Here is a 14435-nt window from a genome sequence, read left to right on the forward strand (position 1 = left end):
GCGTCTACCTGTCTGTCCATGTTTACGCACAAGCTTCATCCGTGCTTCTAGAGCTGCTACAGTTAGTCCGCAGACAACGGAGAAAATAGGTACACTACAACAATGTGCGTAAAGCGCCATTGACTAAAAGAAAACGCCACCCCCACGGGTATCAGTAGGCCAACCACACAGGTATCCGTTGTTGCGTTTCGCCTGCGACACGTGGTTTTGCCGGCGCGACTGCGGCGGGGCGGCAGACATTTTGGCCCGATCGTCGTCGCCGCAACACTCATCGCCAGGTGTTTCCAGGCGCGACTGCGGCGGGGCGGCAGACATTTTGGCCCGATCGTCGTCGCCGCAACACTCATCGCCAGGTGTTTCCAGGCGCGACTGCGGCGATGCGACCGCCTAGGGATCATCCTCGCATTCCAGTCATTGTGCCCGAAACAGGCGATGCCAAAGCAGGGATCTCATTCCAGTCATTGGGCCCGAAACAGGCGATGCCAAAGCAGGGATCTCGTTCCAGTCATTGTGCCCGAAACAGGCGATGCCAAAGCAGGGACCATCCTCTCATTACAGTCATTGTGTCCGACCGGCAGCGCCACGACAGGGTGCTACGAGATCGTGCTCGACATGGTGCTACGGCATCGCTACGACAGTGTGCGTCACCATTAGCCCATTGTACATTCACGTGCTCGTCTTTTGAGGGGTTCCTTCTTGCCCTCAACTGCGAGAGTATAAAAACAGCTGCCCCCGGACGCCAAAAAGAGGGCTCCGATTTCTTCTGCTGAGTAAAGTGCTCTCCCGTCTCTCTACTTCGGTCAACCTGACCGCCAACTCTTTGCGATGTTAAAATAAACAAGTTGTTTTGTTGTTACCAGTCGACTCATGCTTTGCCGGGACCTTCGGAGGCTTCCAGTTGTACCCCAGGCCGCCAGGCCAACGCTACCCTTGGGGCTTGCGACCCAGGTACAACCACGGGCGTCAGCGCCGAGTTCCCAACCGATCGTACCAGCAGTCCGATCCCAAACATCTGTTGGCAGCGGTGAAATCGCCTACGACTTCAAACAACTGGTTGGCAGCGGTGAGATCGCCTACGACTTCAAACAACTGTCTGCCAGCGGTGAGATCGCGACAACGGAGGCCAGCAGCGAAGAGATGCAGTTGACTGTATGCTGAGCAGCTCATCGACGATCCGGGAGCAGTGCAACGAGCCCTGTGTGACGACTGGTTGCCTGCAGCGGAACGACTGCGCGGAATTCCTGCCTGCGAGGTTTGGTGAGTGCGGGACTTTCTTCTTCTGAGCTTTGCCAGGCTTTTGTTAGTGTCAGAAACAGAGCTGGTAATTGTGGTTGTCGTTGCTGCCGGGTTAGTTTGCGGCAAGACAATAGTAAGCAGGAGAGAAAGCAGCATTCAGAGCAGCCATGGATTTGAAGTCGTTGCGCAAACCGAAATTGTTGGAGCTTGCAAGAGAGTTGGGTCTGGATGTCTCAGACAAACTCAGAAAACCAGAACTGCTAAAGGCTATTCTTGAGTTAGAGGCTGAGGATGACGAGCTGTCGGAATGCCTTGAGACTATTGAGGAGAGGTCAAAAAGACAGGAGCGCGAACTTAAAGAGCAAAAAGAGAAACAGGAGCGCGAACTTAAAGAACAGAAAGAGCGAGAGCAACAAGAGCGTGACCGTCAACACGCTTTGGAAATGAAGCGTCTTGAGGTAGAGATGGAACGCGCTCGTAATGGAAGTCAGGCACACGGTGCAGGAGAACGAGTATTGTTCAAAATGACTGACCTGATGCGGCCGTTTAAGCTTGGAGAGGACATTGGTTTGTTCCTGGTTAACTTTGAGCGAACGTGCGAGAAGCAGGGGTTCTCTCGGGAAACGTGGCCACAGCGCTTGCTCACTTTGTTACCCGGCGAGGCGGCCGACGTAGTCGCTCGCTTGGATAGAGAGGAAGCAGAGGATTTCGACACAGTGAAATCGAGTCTTCTAAAAAAGTACCGGCTGTCTGCGGAAGCGTTCCGTCGGAAGTTTCGGGAAAATGAGAAAGGCAAAAGTGAGTCATATACAGAGTTTGCGTATAGGCTTATGTCGAACATGCAGGAGTGGCTCAAAGAAGAGAAAGCGTTTGGTGACCACGATAAAGTTCTGCAGTGTTTCGGGCTAGAACAGTTTTATAGTCGGTTACCTGAGAACGTGCGATACTGGGTCTTGGATAGGCCAGACGTGAGTACGGTGGCTAGAGCCGCTGAGCTAGCCGAGGAGTTTGTGACGCGTCGGGCTCGCGGAGCTAAGGACGGTCAAAAGGGTGAATTTGGCTCGAAGTTTGAGAGGCCGAAATTCACGCCCATGAGATTAAAGGGGGACACGCGTAGTGAGGATGCGAGTGAAAGCAGTCCGACCAAACGTAAAGAGACGGCGGCAGCCAAACGCAGAAAGCGGTTCGAGATGAGGCGAGCGCGCGTTTGTTATACGTGCCAGAAGCCGGGTCACTTTTCGGCGCAGTGTCCGGAAACAACACCAAAAGTTGTGTTTTTTTCAATAGGCAGCACTGACGAGAACATGAAGCTTCTCGAGCCTTACATGCGAGACCTCCTCGTGAACGGGAAAGAGTGCCGGGTGCTTCGCGATTCCGCAGCTACGATGGATGTAATTCACCCGTCTTACGTAGAACCCCATATGTTCACGGGCGAGTGCGCGTGGATCAAGCAAGCCGTGGAAGCTCATAGCGTGTGTCTGCCAGTAGCAAAGGTGCTTATTGAAGGACCTTTCGGAGCGCTTGAGACAGAGGCGGCAGTGTCATCTATGCTGCCACCCCAGTACCCGTACCTATTTTCAAACAGGTCCGATCACCTCCTGCGCGAGAAGGGGCTTTTGTTTGGTGAAGCTAGTGTTCAGGCCTTAACCAGATCGAAGGTTCGGGAGCTCGCTGCAAAGGCGGTAGTTGCGGGGCCGACGTTATCAAACAACGAAAAAGGGTCAGAGGCGCAGCAAGCTGATATTCAGAGCACGCCCGAACAGAATAAAATTGAGTCTGTAGCGTTGAAGGCGCCAGATACTGGAGAGGAAAATCCCGATTCGGGAAAGTTAGAAGAGCTATCTACTGATTTGCTCATCGCGCCTACGTCAGACGGACTTGATAGGTTGCTAAAAGTCAGCCGGTCGGCTTTGATAGCCGAGCAAAAAAAGGATGGCAGCCTGGAAAACGTGCGCTGCAATGTCAAAGAAGGTATCGCCAGGAAAACTGCGCGTTTTGTGGAAAGAGGTGGAGTCCTGTACCGGAAGTATCTAGACCGCCGAGGAGTGGAGTTCGATCAGCTGGTCGTGCCTCAATGCTATCGTCAGGATCTGTTGCGCTTGTCACACGGGGGTTCGTGGTCCGGACACCTAGGAGTTAAGAAAACTAAGGACCGTCTCTTGCAAGAGTACTATTGGCCAGGGTGTTTTCGGGACGCAGACCATTTCGTGAGGACATGTGACACTTGTCAGCGGGTGGGCAAACCAGGGGACAAATCGAGGGCGCCGTTGAAATTGGTACCTATCATAACGGAGCCTTTTAGACGGCTCGTTATTGATACAGTGGGACCTCTGCCGGTAACAGCCACGGGGTACAGACACATTTTGACTGTGATCTGCCCAGCGACAAAGTTCCCTGAAGCAGTGCCGCTTAAAGAACTCAGCTCAGTTGAGATAGTTAATGCACTACTGTCCATATTTGCGCGAGTTGGTTTCCCTGCGGAAATCCAATCAGATCAGGGCACAGTGTTTACTAGCGCTTTGACGACAACTTTTCTCGAAAGGTGTGGGGTAAAGCTGTTACACAGCTCAGTGTACCACCCACAGTCGAATTCCGTTGAGAAGCTCCACTCCGTCATGAAGCGCGTGTTGAGAGCTTTGTGTTTTGAACATCAAACTGACTGGGAGCTGTGTCTGCCTGGGGTGATGTTTGCTTTAAGGACCGCGCCGCATGCGGCTACGGGGTTTTCGCCAGCTGAACTGGTGTACGGTCGCTCGCTTCGATCTCCGCTTCGCATGCTTCGAGAATCGTGGGAAGGTAGGGGCGACGACCCAGTCGTGGTGGAGTACGTGCTTAAGCTCCTCGAACGCTTAAGAAGGGCACAGGAGTTGTCAGGTGAAGCAATGACAAAGGCCCAGCAGAGGGCCAAGGTTTATTACGATCGGACAGCCAGGGCCCGTCGTTTTGAGGTTGGCGATGAGGTCATGATATTGCGCACATCGCTAAACAACAAACTAGACGTGCAGTGGGAGGGCCCAGCGCGAATTGTTCAGAAACTGTCGGACGTTAACTACGTGGTAAGTCTGCCAGGAAAGCGGAAAGCACAGCAAGTTTACCACTGTAATCTGCTCAAACCTTATAGACAAAGGGAAGCAGTGGTGTGCATGATGATAAACGTTCCTGAAGAACTTCCGGTCGAGCTTCCAGGACTAGGCTCAGTGACGAACAGGGAAGACACCGGTCAAGTCATTAGTGACCTTATCAGTAAAGCACCGCTGTCGCCCGAGCAGAAAACCGAACTACACCAGCTATTACAAGAGTTTCAAGGTCTGTTCTCTGAGAGGCCTGGTAGGACTTCTGTACTTACTCATGATATAGAACTTACCTCCCCAGAGCCAGTACGATCCAAGGCGTATCGGGTGTCACCCCGCCAGAGCGATATTATGGAGGCTGAGGTAAAGAAAATGCTACAGCTCGGTGTTATTGAGGCAGGTGAGAGTGATTATACCTCCCCTTGGATTTTAGTTGAGGTACCGGGCAAGGAACCTCGTCCTTGCGTCGACTACCGCAGGCTTAATTCCATCACTAAGGATCAAATTTATCCGATCCCTAACATCGAGGAGCGCCTTGAGAAAGTTAGTAGCGCTCAGTTTATTTCCACCCTAGATCTTGTCAGGGGTTATTGGCAGGTTCCACTTACAGAAGAGGCTAGTAGGTATGCGGCGTTCATTTCACCAATGGGAACATTCCGTCCTAAAGTGTTGAGTTTTGGTTTGAAGAACGCGCCATACTGTTTTTCAAGTCTCATGGATAAAGTGTTGCGGGGACAGCAAGAATTCGCTTTACCGTATCTAGACGACGTAGCGATATTCTCCGCATCCTGGTCTGAGCATATGGCACACTTGCGGGCAGTGCTAACCCGCCTGCGCGAAGCGGGCTTGACAGTCAAGGCTCCTAAGTGCCAGATAGCACAGGCCGAGGTTGTCTACCTCGGTCACGTGATTGGTCAGGGTCGTCGCCGCCCCTCTGAAATAAAAGTGGCCGCTGTGCGAGACTTTCCGCAACCGCGCACCAAGACCGATATTCGGTCGTTCTTGGGTGTCGCCGGCTACTATCAGAGGTACATCCCTAGGTACTCTGATATCGCGGCTCCCCTGACGGATGCTCTAAGAAAGACCGAGCCTCAAACAGTCGTCTGGGACGAGACAAAGGAAAGAGCTTTTAGCGCCCTAAAGAGTGCCCTAACAAGCCAGCCTGTGCTACGATCGCCAGACTATACAAAAGGGTTCATTGTTCAGTGCGATGCTAGTGAGCGAGGTATGGGCGTTGTACTGTGCCAACGGGAAAATGGAGAAGTAGAACACCCCGTCCTGTATGCTAGTCGTAAGCTGACCAGTCGTGAGCAGGCGTATAGCGCCACCGAGAAAGAGTGTGCGTGTCTCGTGTGGGCCGTTCAGAAATTGTCATGCTATCTAGCCGGCTCGAGGTTTATCATTGAGACGGATCACTGCCCTCTCCAATGGCTGCAGACCATCTCTCCCAAAAATGGCCGCCTCCTGCGCTGGAGCCTCGCTTTACAACAATATTCCTTTGAGGTGCGTTACAAAAAGGGGAGTCTCAACGGTAACGCCGATGGCTTAAGTCGAAGCCCCTAACGTAGGAATCAGCCTCAAAATTGTTTGTTACTGATGTTTTTCTTCCTGAGGCAGGATTTTTTTTTAACATATTGCTTTTGTTTAGTGTTTCAAAGTGATGATATGCTTTCTAGTGCAAGTTTTCAATTTGTGGACGCGTTCTGAGTGATGCTAGACTACTGTAAGGAACTAGGCAGTGGTATAAAAAGGGGAAAGAGCCTGGCAGGGCTTAGTGAGGGTTGTGCCGTGCTTGCTGACTGAGCGGTTGAGTTTCAGCGTAGTTCTAACGCTTGCCGGGAACGAGAACAAAAATGTGAACTCTCCCGAAGTCACTTTGCAGTGTCCCGTGCGAACCTGAACAAGAGAACGAGGCCTTCTCTGTGCGCTGCGCTCAAGAAACGTCGAGGGACGCCCGACTTCGGTTATGAGCATCATCGAGCGACATCCCTCCGGACAGCGGATGCAGTCCCCTGTCCATCGGGATCTCCTTCCCCCGGCGGGGCGGTCTGTTGCGTTTCGCCTGCGACACGTGGTTTTGCCGGCGCGACTGCGGCGGGGCGGCAGACATTTTGGCCCGATCGTCGTCGCCGCAACACTCATCGCCAGGTGTTTCCAGGCGCGACTGCGGCGGGGCGGCAGACATTTTGGCCCGATCGTCGTCGCCGCAACACTCATCGCCAGGTGTTTCCAGGCGCGACTGCGGCGATGCGACCGCCTAGGGATCATCCTCGCATTCCAGTCATTGTGCCCGAAACAGGCGATGCCAAAGCAGGGATCTCATTCCAGTCATTGGGCCCGAAACAGGCGATGCCAAAGCAGGGATCTCGTTCCAGTCATTGTGCCCGAAACAGGCGATGCCAAAGCAGGGACCATCCTCTCATTACAGTCATTGTGTCCGACCGGCAGCGCCACGACAGGGTGCTACGAGATCGTGCTCGACATGGTGCTACGGCATCGCTACGACAGTGTGCGTCACCATTAGCCCATTGTACATTCACGTGCTCGTCTTTTGAGGGGTTCCTTCTTGCCCTCAACTGCGAGAGTATAAAAACAGCTGCCCCCGGACGCCAAAAAGAGGGCTCCGATTTCTTCTGCTGAGTAAAGTGCTCTCCCGTCTCTCTACTTCGGTCAACCTGACCGCCAACTCTTTGCGATGTTAAAATAAACAAGTTGTTTTGTTGTTACCAGTCGACTCATGCTTTGCCGGGACCTTCGGAGGCTTCCAGTTGTACCCCAGGCCGCCAGGCCAACGCTACCCTTGGGGCTTGCGACCCAGGTACAACCACGGGCGTCAGCGCCGAGTTCCCAACCGATCGTACCAGCAGTCGGATCCAAACACCGTATACAATAGGATTGTATGTTGGTTTGGTCATCGACGTACGAACATCACAGAAAGCGTGAGAAATCTGATACACACATGTATAAACGGGAACAAAAAAACTCAAATTTTAACGTCGGCTCAAGAAAAGAACGCAGTGCAAGTGCACAGAAAAAGCACATAGGTGGCATATGGAAATCCAAAATCAAGAAAGGGGCTGACAAATGAAGTAGCACACTGTGGTATGTTATAAACAGGGATAAGGTGCCTAAGAAAGCCTGGCCACCAGCCTTTCTGAGGAACCTTATCCCGGTTTATAACCTTTATACCATAAGTGGCATATGGCAGTTGAAAAAGTCCCTTTCAATCCCTCCCTCGCACACAAAAGCGTATAAAAATAGGCAAGCACATATGCACTGAGAGATAGTAGACTGCACAAAAGAAGATGAAAGTACGAGTAAATCAATGGTCACATCTCGAACGGACAGCCGGACACACGCGCGGGGCGTTGCCAGGAGAGGAGGTGGCAGAGGGGAAGAGTCTAACTGCCCTCACGCGCTCGCGACCGATTGCGCGTCCGTTTCGACTCCGCCGGTGCGAAGAACAGGTCGGCACAAGAGCGCCGACGTTTGCGACAGTCGCGCACAAGGACGCACGAAGAGAATGCAGGGATTACGTGACGCAAGCAACGTCTCAAGGCCGGCACGAGTTTCAAGGGTTCCGTATACGCTATTTCGGATCGTATACACACGTATCGCGAGCGCGCATTTCGAATCACTCGTAAAAAGAAGGCCAATCTAAGCACGCGGTGCGTAGGCGCATTACCATACGAATGCCGACACGATGTTTATCTTACCACAGCGACCCGAGGCGACGACATGGCTCGACGATTTCTTCGGAGGATAGACAGCCGCCACTACCGGACACCCAGCCTAACGGACTGACTGCAAGCGGTTGGCTTGGTGCGCGTCTGCTGTCCACTTCGATTCGAGGGGCCAAGGAGAGGAGGCGCTCGGGGTGCTCTTCCTTCGCGTTGCTGCCGCTACGGAAGTACTTGGCGCACCTGCCCGGACGCGAACGTAGCGGCAGTGAGAGCGGAGGTGGGCGGGGTGTGGAGATGTGTTGCGCAGAGCCGCTAAAACCATGGGAACACTACCGATTTATTCACTACCGATATATCTGTGCGCGGCAGTATGTTAAGGGTAACGTCATCGACAGGAAAAGCGGCGGTATATATTGATGTAACTCGCACGCCGGTACGCCCCGATGCTCGGGCAGTCACGATTTCTGTTCGCGAGAATATGTTTGCGTAGCTGTGTGCATCGTGCTAACCATGCGAAGACGAGCGCCTCCCCGATGCCAAGCAGTCCCGGCGTTTGTCTATGGCTGCGCGTCCTATGCGAATTCTGCGTGCGCCGCACGTGCGTTTAGTGGAGCGATCTCTCTATGCGTCCGCGCTCGACTGAAGCACATACAGCCATGACCTAAGTTGCCAGTTTTTCTCAACGCTTTGGACTTGTGCGCAGTGTACAATACCACGGCTGCTTTTTGGTCCAGTGGCCGTGATCTCTTCTAGTAGGAGACATCACGCGGGTAACATTACACAATTTTTTGCATGCACTAATACTTTTCAGTATAGCTTTTTCCCTAAAACAATTGAAACATGGAATTCACTACCAGGAACCAACCGTTTTCTCCCACTAAATGAATTCTTGTCTGTGCTCCCTCAACATTGCGCTTAACTTTATTTCTTTGTTGCCTATTGTATTTCTTGTATTATAGTGTATTATCCACTCCTGCTATAGCCCCACCAGGGGCTGCGGTATGTGTAAATAAATAGCGCGTATATAATTCCTAGAAGGTTCAGGACGTTGGCTACGGCAACGCGCGCGAATTTCCTATGGGATTTTTCACCTGCCAATTCCATCGCTAGCGCGAACAACCCAGGTTTATATGCTATTAGCATTATTGGGCAACTTCCCCCACTTTGCGTTATACATGTATGTTTATGTATGTCCGTATCTGTCCCCTCTCACTCCGCTCTTCAATAACAACGAAATTCCTTAAAATTTATTCGGTGCTGGGCGGAATCGAACCCACGACACACGTGTTCCTGTACCACAGCAGCCCGACGCTTTAGCTCTGCGCAATGAATGCATGCGTGCTCGGAGAGAGCGAACAATTATCAGTGTTCGCACGAACCGACACGCCACGTAGTTCGGAGGCTACGCGAGGATTTCTCGTCGCCGCCACTAGATGGCGCAGAGTGCCCAGAGGGAAGCGGAAGAGAGGAGCCCGGCTGCAGTACGGGCCTCATGTATCACGCGTTTCGGTGGCAGCAACACGGTGCTGTTACAGTTCGTTTGTGCTAGCTAATCTTATTAACGTCGACATTCATCGTCATGAGATGGATTCTGTCGCTTTTTTTTTTCTTCTTTCTTTAACGTTAGCTTCTTTGCGATGATTCAATCCTTCAATTGGTGGCTGGTTCGCTGGTATCTGACCGGGAACGCTAAGAGACGAGATGTGGTATACATGTACAGGGTGTTCAAAGTTAAGATTTATGGTATTTTTAATTAGGCACTGGGAGGCACGCGAAGACCACCTGTGCAAATAAGTTATGTGGCCAGGGGGACACAAAGTGAAATTATAATTATCTCTGTCAGCAGCGCATGCAGTTACCTAAAATAGAATAATTAACTTTTTGTTGACTGCAGTAAGTGGGTATGTTTGTATTGAAAGGTTAGAGGCAGTCGTGTTTCTGCACAGTATCAGTTGGAAGAATTCTTCTAGCGTGTCTGTGCTCCGAGATATCTTCTCTTCTCGTCCGTGTTCAATTGTGCGCTGGAACGATGTTTCATAATGCTAATCATAACCAACTAGCCCAGCTGTCCATACTTAGAGATATCCGACTCTAAATTTTAATTGCCGTTTGCATGGTTATGCATGCAAGAGAGTTAGAATCGGCGCAAAGCTCCTCCCTGATGTGACGCGGATGTTGCGTGCGGCGTTTAGTCTGACAACAGGGCGGAGGCATAGGCAAATATGATAACTGTTCCCCTTCCCCTCTAGGCTGGCGAAATAAAAAATCGAAGAACCCGGAACCCCTGTCGTAACACGCGACCGCGCAACATGTAACGATGGCGGCAGCTGCCGTACCAAGATAATGGCGCGAGCGGAGAAGCCGGTGGGCAGTGTGCGTGCGTAATGGTGTGTGTGCATGGTCCTTGCCTGGGCTACGCAAATGAAGTGACTGCTGATTTCCAAGTATTGTAAGTGTTATTGAAATCAAGAGCAACAACTGCACGGCGCTGTCATATATTTATTTCGCCCGCCTAGAGGGGACGGAGAACAGTTATCATCTTTATGCCTCCGCGCTGTTGTCAGACGAAACGCCGCACGCAATAGCCGCGTCACATCAGGGAGGAGCTTTGCGCCGATCCTCACCCTCCTGCATGCGTAATCATGCGAACGACAATTAAAATTTGGAGTCGAATATCTCAGAGCACGGACACGCTATAGAAGAATTCTTTCAACTGATAGTGTGTATAAACACGACTGCCTCTGACCTTTCAATGCAAACAAACCCACTTAATGCTGCTAACAGAAAGTTAATTATTCAGTTTTAGTTAATTGAGCTGCTGACGGCGATAATTATCATCTCGCTTTGTGTCCCTCTGGCCACATAACTTATTTGCACAAGTGGCCTTCGCGTGCCTCCCAGTGCCTATATAATCTTAAGAAAGCCATAAAGCCTAATTTCGAACACCCGCTATAGCTACCCAGTTTATAGAAATCTGTCTCGCTGGAATCTCGCATACAACAAAAGGCATCTAAATATCCTCACGGGGTCTGCTACTCTCAATACTAAAGTGGAGTGGGCTCGTAGTGGCGTCAACTCATTGTTGGATAACAATAAGTGATCCAACTAAATTTAAAAAAAAAACAAAGAACGTCGCAGTTTCGCTCGAAAGGCGAAGCATCGGTTGCAATAGCGAATTATTAGACAGCTATACAAAGTTAGGATAGCAGTGTTACCGGCCGTATAAGCATGCCAATATTCGCTTACTAACTAAATTAACAAACACGGAGTCACGCGCACAATGGCCAACATAAACACATCTCATTCGATGACCGCGGACGTGCACTCGCTGTTAAAACGCTGCGGCGGCGGCGACGGCGGAAATGCGCCTGGGGTGTCCCATATAGTCGCAATAATAAATATTCAGTCAGCTTGATCTCTTCATTTCCTTAACGGACGGCACCGGCGTGTGTACCTCAACGGTTGACGAAGAAGTTCGGCGCCGCACGTGCAGCATGAACCATGGAGCGCGGTGTTCTCGCGAGGGTTTTTTTTTAATTATTATTCTTTTCCTAAACCGCCCGTCAGCTCGGACGCGCTCCTGTCGCTCTGCTGCTCCTTGCTCTGTACGCCTGTTCCAGGATGAGCGAAGAGTCGTCCGCGTTCCTGCACAAAACTTACGCTAGGCGAAGCGCCCTGACCATCAGCAAGGGCACGGCCATCGCTCTCTTCTCTGTGCTGTCTCTCTTGGGAGTGTGCGGCACCGCTACAGTGCTGACGCTCGTCGTGCGCGAGTCGGGGGCGGACATGACGGAGGAGACCGCGAGCCCTGCGGCCAACAGAAGCGTGCTTCCCGTGGCTCCGCTTCGAAGAGACGCCGCGCCTCCGCAGTCGGTGCCAGACAAACTGCACGTCCATCCTAAGCACTCTGCTTCGCTGTCGGCTGACGAGATTCAGGGCGTCGTGCAGAAGCACGGGAAAAAAGTTGACGCAGCAAGAAAGGCAAGTAGCGCGCCCACGTTTCCCGAGAGGAAAGCTCGTACCAAGAGGAGAGCCCGCACAACGCCTGACGGTTTTGCTCCTGCTACTCAGGAGCACAACGCCACCCACGTAGCTCATAGGAAAGCACCGACTATCACCAGTGATGACTACTCCGGGGCGAATGGATTCAATGGGTCCGCAAAGGACGGCGGCGAAACATGGGTGGAAGGTTCGCGTGATATAGAACTACACCAAAAGAGCTCGTCAGGACAGACTTCGAGTTCGTCTCCATCGCAGGAATCGTCGGCAAGCCAGTTCTCGACGGCAAGGCGCACAAGAACGGCGGCTTCCACAGAGGTGTTTCCAGATTCTTTTAAGATCACGGAACTACAAACAAAGGCGCCGGGGAGCAGCCAGGCCAGCAGCGGAATGCACCTGGTCGGAGAAGCTGATATGTTTGACCTTAACGTGGACGACGAGGCAAAGCCAGCGGAACATAATTCGCGCACCTCGTCGCGGTTGCTGTTCTGCTTCTACGACGACCGGAGTGCCATCCGCTCTCGGGGCTTCTCGGTGTATGACTTTCCCGTGCAGCTGTGCACGGACGTCGCCTTCTGCTGCGTCGACGTGAACGTTAAGGGTCGGGTGGTGGTCAGCAAGGAACTGAAGTTGTTCCTGGAGGTCGTGGGACACGAGTTTTTACCACCAAGTCACCTGTTCGTGGCCTTGGGCGGCCACCGCGTGCTGGCCCATCACTTGGACGCAGCCCTGGGAAATACCGCACGCTTTGCTACCGAGCTCTCCGAAGAGCTGCAGAGTATGGGTGCCGGAGGGCTGGCTGTCTACATTGAGGACGTGGAGCCGCTGCAGCACGCGTTCCGCGTCCACGACCTCCTCATGGCCGTGCGGGGCGTGTCCGTGGCAGTGGTGCTGCCGCGAGACCTGCAGCAGCAAGTGCGCTACTACCGCACCGAAATCTACGCCAACACCAAGGACATGCTGGTCATCTCGCCACCGTCGCAGGGCTACGGCGGTAGACAGCCACGGCCGGCGTTCGCCACCTGTCCGCACCCTCGGCGCAGCGTCCGCGAGGGTTCCTCTCTCGAGTTCATCTACCAGCTCTCGAGAACGTTGCTGTCCTCTGTGGCGGACGACGCCGCCGACTACGCGTTCGGCCGCGCCGCCTCGATGGACGAGCGGACCCCGGTGCCACGTTACCTCATCGGCGTCTCCTTCGGCGGCCTCAAATTTCAACTGAAGAACCGCAGCCGCCACGACGTCGGGTCGCCGGCCACGTTCCTTCGCACCGTGCCGTACCGCGAGATTTGCAGGCAGCGCTGGCGCCACTGGCACGACAACGTGAGCGAGTGCTTCGTGGCCTGGGATGGCGACCGAGGATGGATGTCCTCGCTGGGGCCTCAAAGCACCGGCTTCACTACGGAGCTGGCCAACGGCTTGGCCGTGTTCGACCTGGACTTTGATGATTACCTCGGCGAATGCGGCAACAAATACCCTGTACTGAGGGCACTTCGCACCGCGCTGACTGCTCAACGTGCGGTAATGACGACGACTTAAAACCAACGTGTCAAAGAGCTCTATAGGCTGCCGTTAGCTACGGCTTGTGTCTTATTGTTCGCAACTACCGACCAGACCTTCGGTATAGTAGAAAACTGAGTTAACAAATGCGTAAAGAATCCGCTATCCGTTTTGATTACCCGACAGCTGTAAATCTGATAAAAAAAAAGATAACGAGGTTATGATTTTTTTTATTTAGGATGTTATTGTATAATTGCCAAGTCTGCGCGATCCTGATTCTTAACAATTCGTCGGAATACTCGTGGTAACCGACGAGGCCTGGCTTGCATATGAATTTAGATAAACCCAGCTGTCCCGGCGACCTCTGGGGTATGTCAAACGGGCCGTATTTCATATATTGCGGTATCTTGGGAAAAACACTGGGCGGCTCCTTCACTTGTAATTGCCCACATTAGCCTCAGGCTGTAGCGCCATATATTTTGTACTCTGCGCATTATAGTACATCTAACGCGAACGTTTCGATCGGCGAGGAACATGCAAAGGTGTCTACCATATTAATCGCGTAAACGATTACGTATGTCCTCATCTTGTTCCCTTTTGCAGTCAGCACTTTGCCATCTTCCATAAAGCATCTATTGCATTTACCAAAGGTTGGAACCCAACGGCACCTCTTCTTCCAACTCTCGGCACCTCTTCTGCTACTTGGATTCGCCCAAAATGAATGGGACGAAATTAATCGCGGTGGAATCAGGCCATAAATTTGTCGATATGAGCTATAGGAGGACAAAACACGTAAATAAAAGAGCGTACGTGATCAGTGAGACTTGAAGGAGCAGGCAATTATGACGAGTACCCGAGCGTATGACAAAGGCTATCACTGGTTTGAACCACAGACATAAGATGCTCACCCAGTTGACATTATACCGCCTTTCCCATCTCATCTCCGACA

General features: G+C 52.3%; 1 protein-coding gene across 2 annotated transcripts in view; it reads right to left on the reverse strand.

Moving 5' to 3' along the window:
- LOC142572289 (carbonyl reductase [NADPH] 1-like) overlaps positions 1–14435 on the reverse strand; it is a 42112-nt gene that overhangs the window by 18038 nt on the left and 9639 nt on the right. Inside the window, exon 1 of one of the 2 annotated variants that reach the window (XM_075681279.1) lies at positions 8024–8178. The exons of the other annotated variant lie outside the window; for it this stretch is intronic. Coding sequence (XP_075537394.1) covers positions 8024–8047 — 24 coding nt within the window. The 5' untranslated portion in view covers positions 8048–8178. Of the gene's footprint in view, positions 1–8023; positions 8179–14435 lie in introns of those variants that run through there. 2 annotated transcript variants of the gene reach the window in all.

The sequence above is a fragment of the Dermacentor variabilis genome, chromosome 2 (genome assembly GCF_050947875.1).
Source record: "Dermacentor variabilis isolate Ectoservices chromosome 2, ASM5094787v1, whole genome shotgun sequence".
Classification (NCBI taxonomy): Eukaryota; Metazoa; Arthropoda; class Arachnida; order Ixodida; family Ixodidae; genus Dermacentor; species Dermacentor variabilis.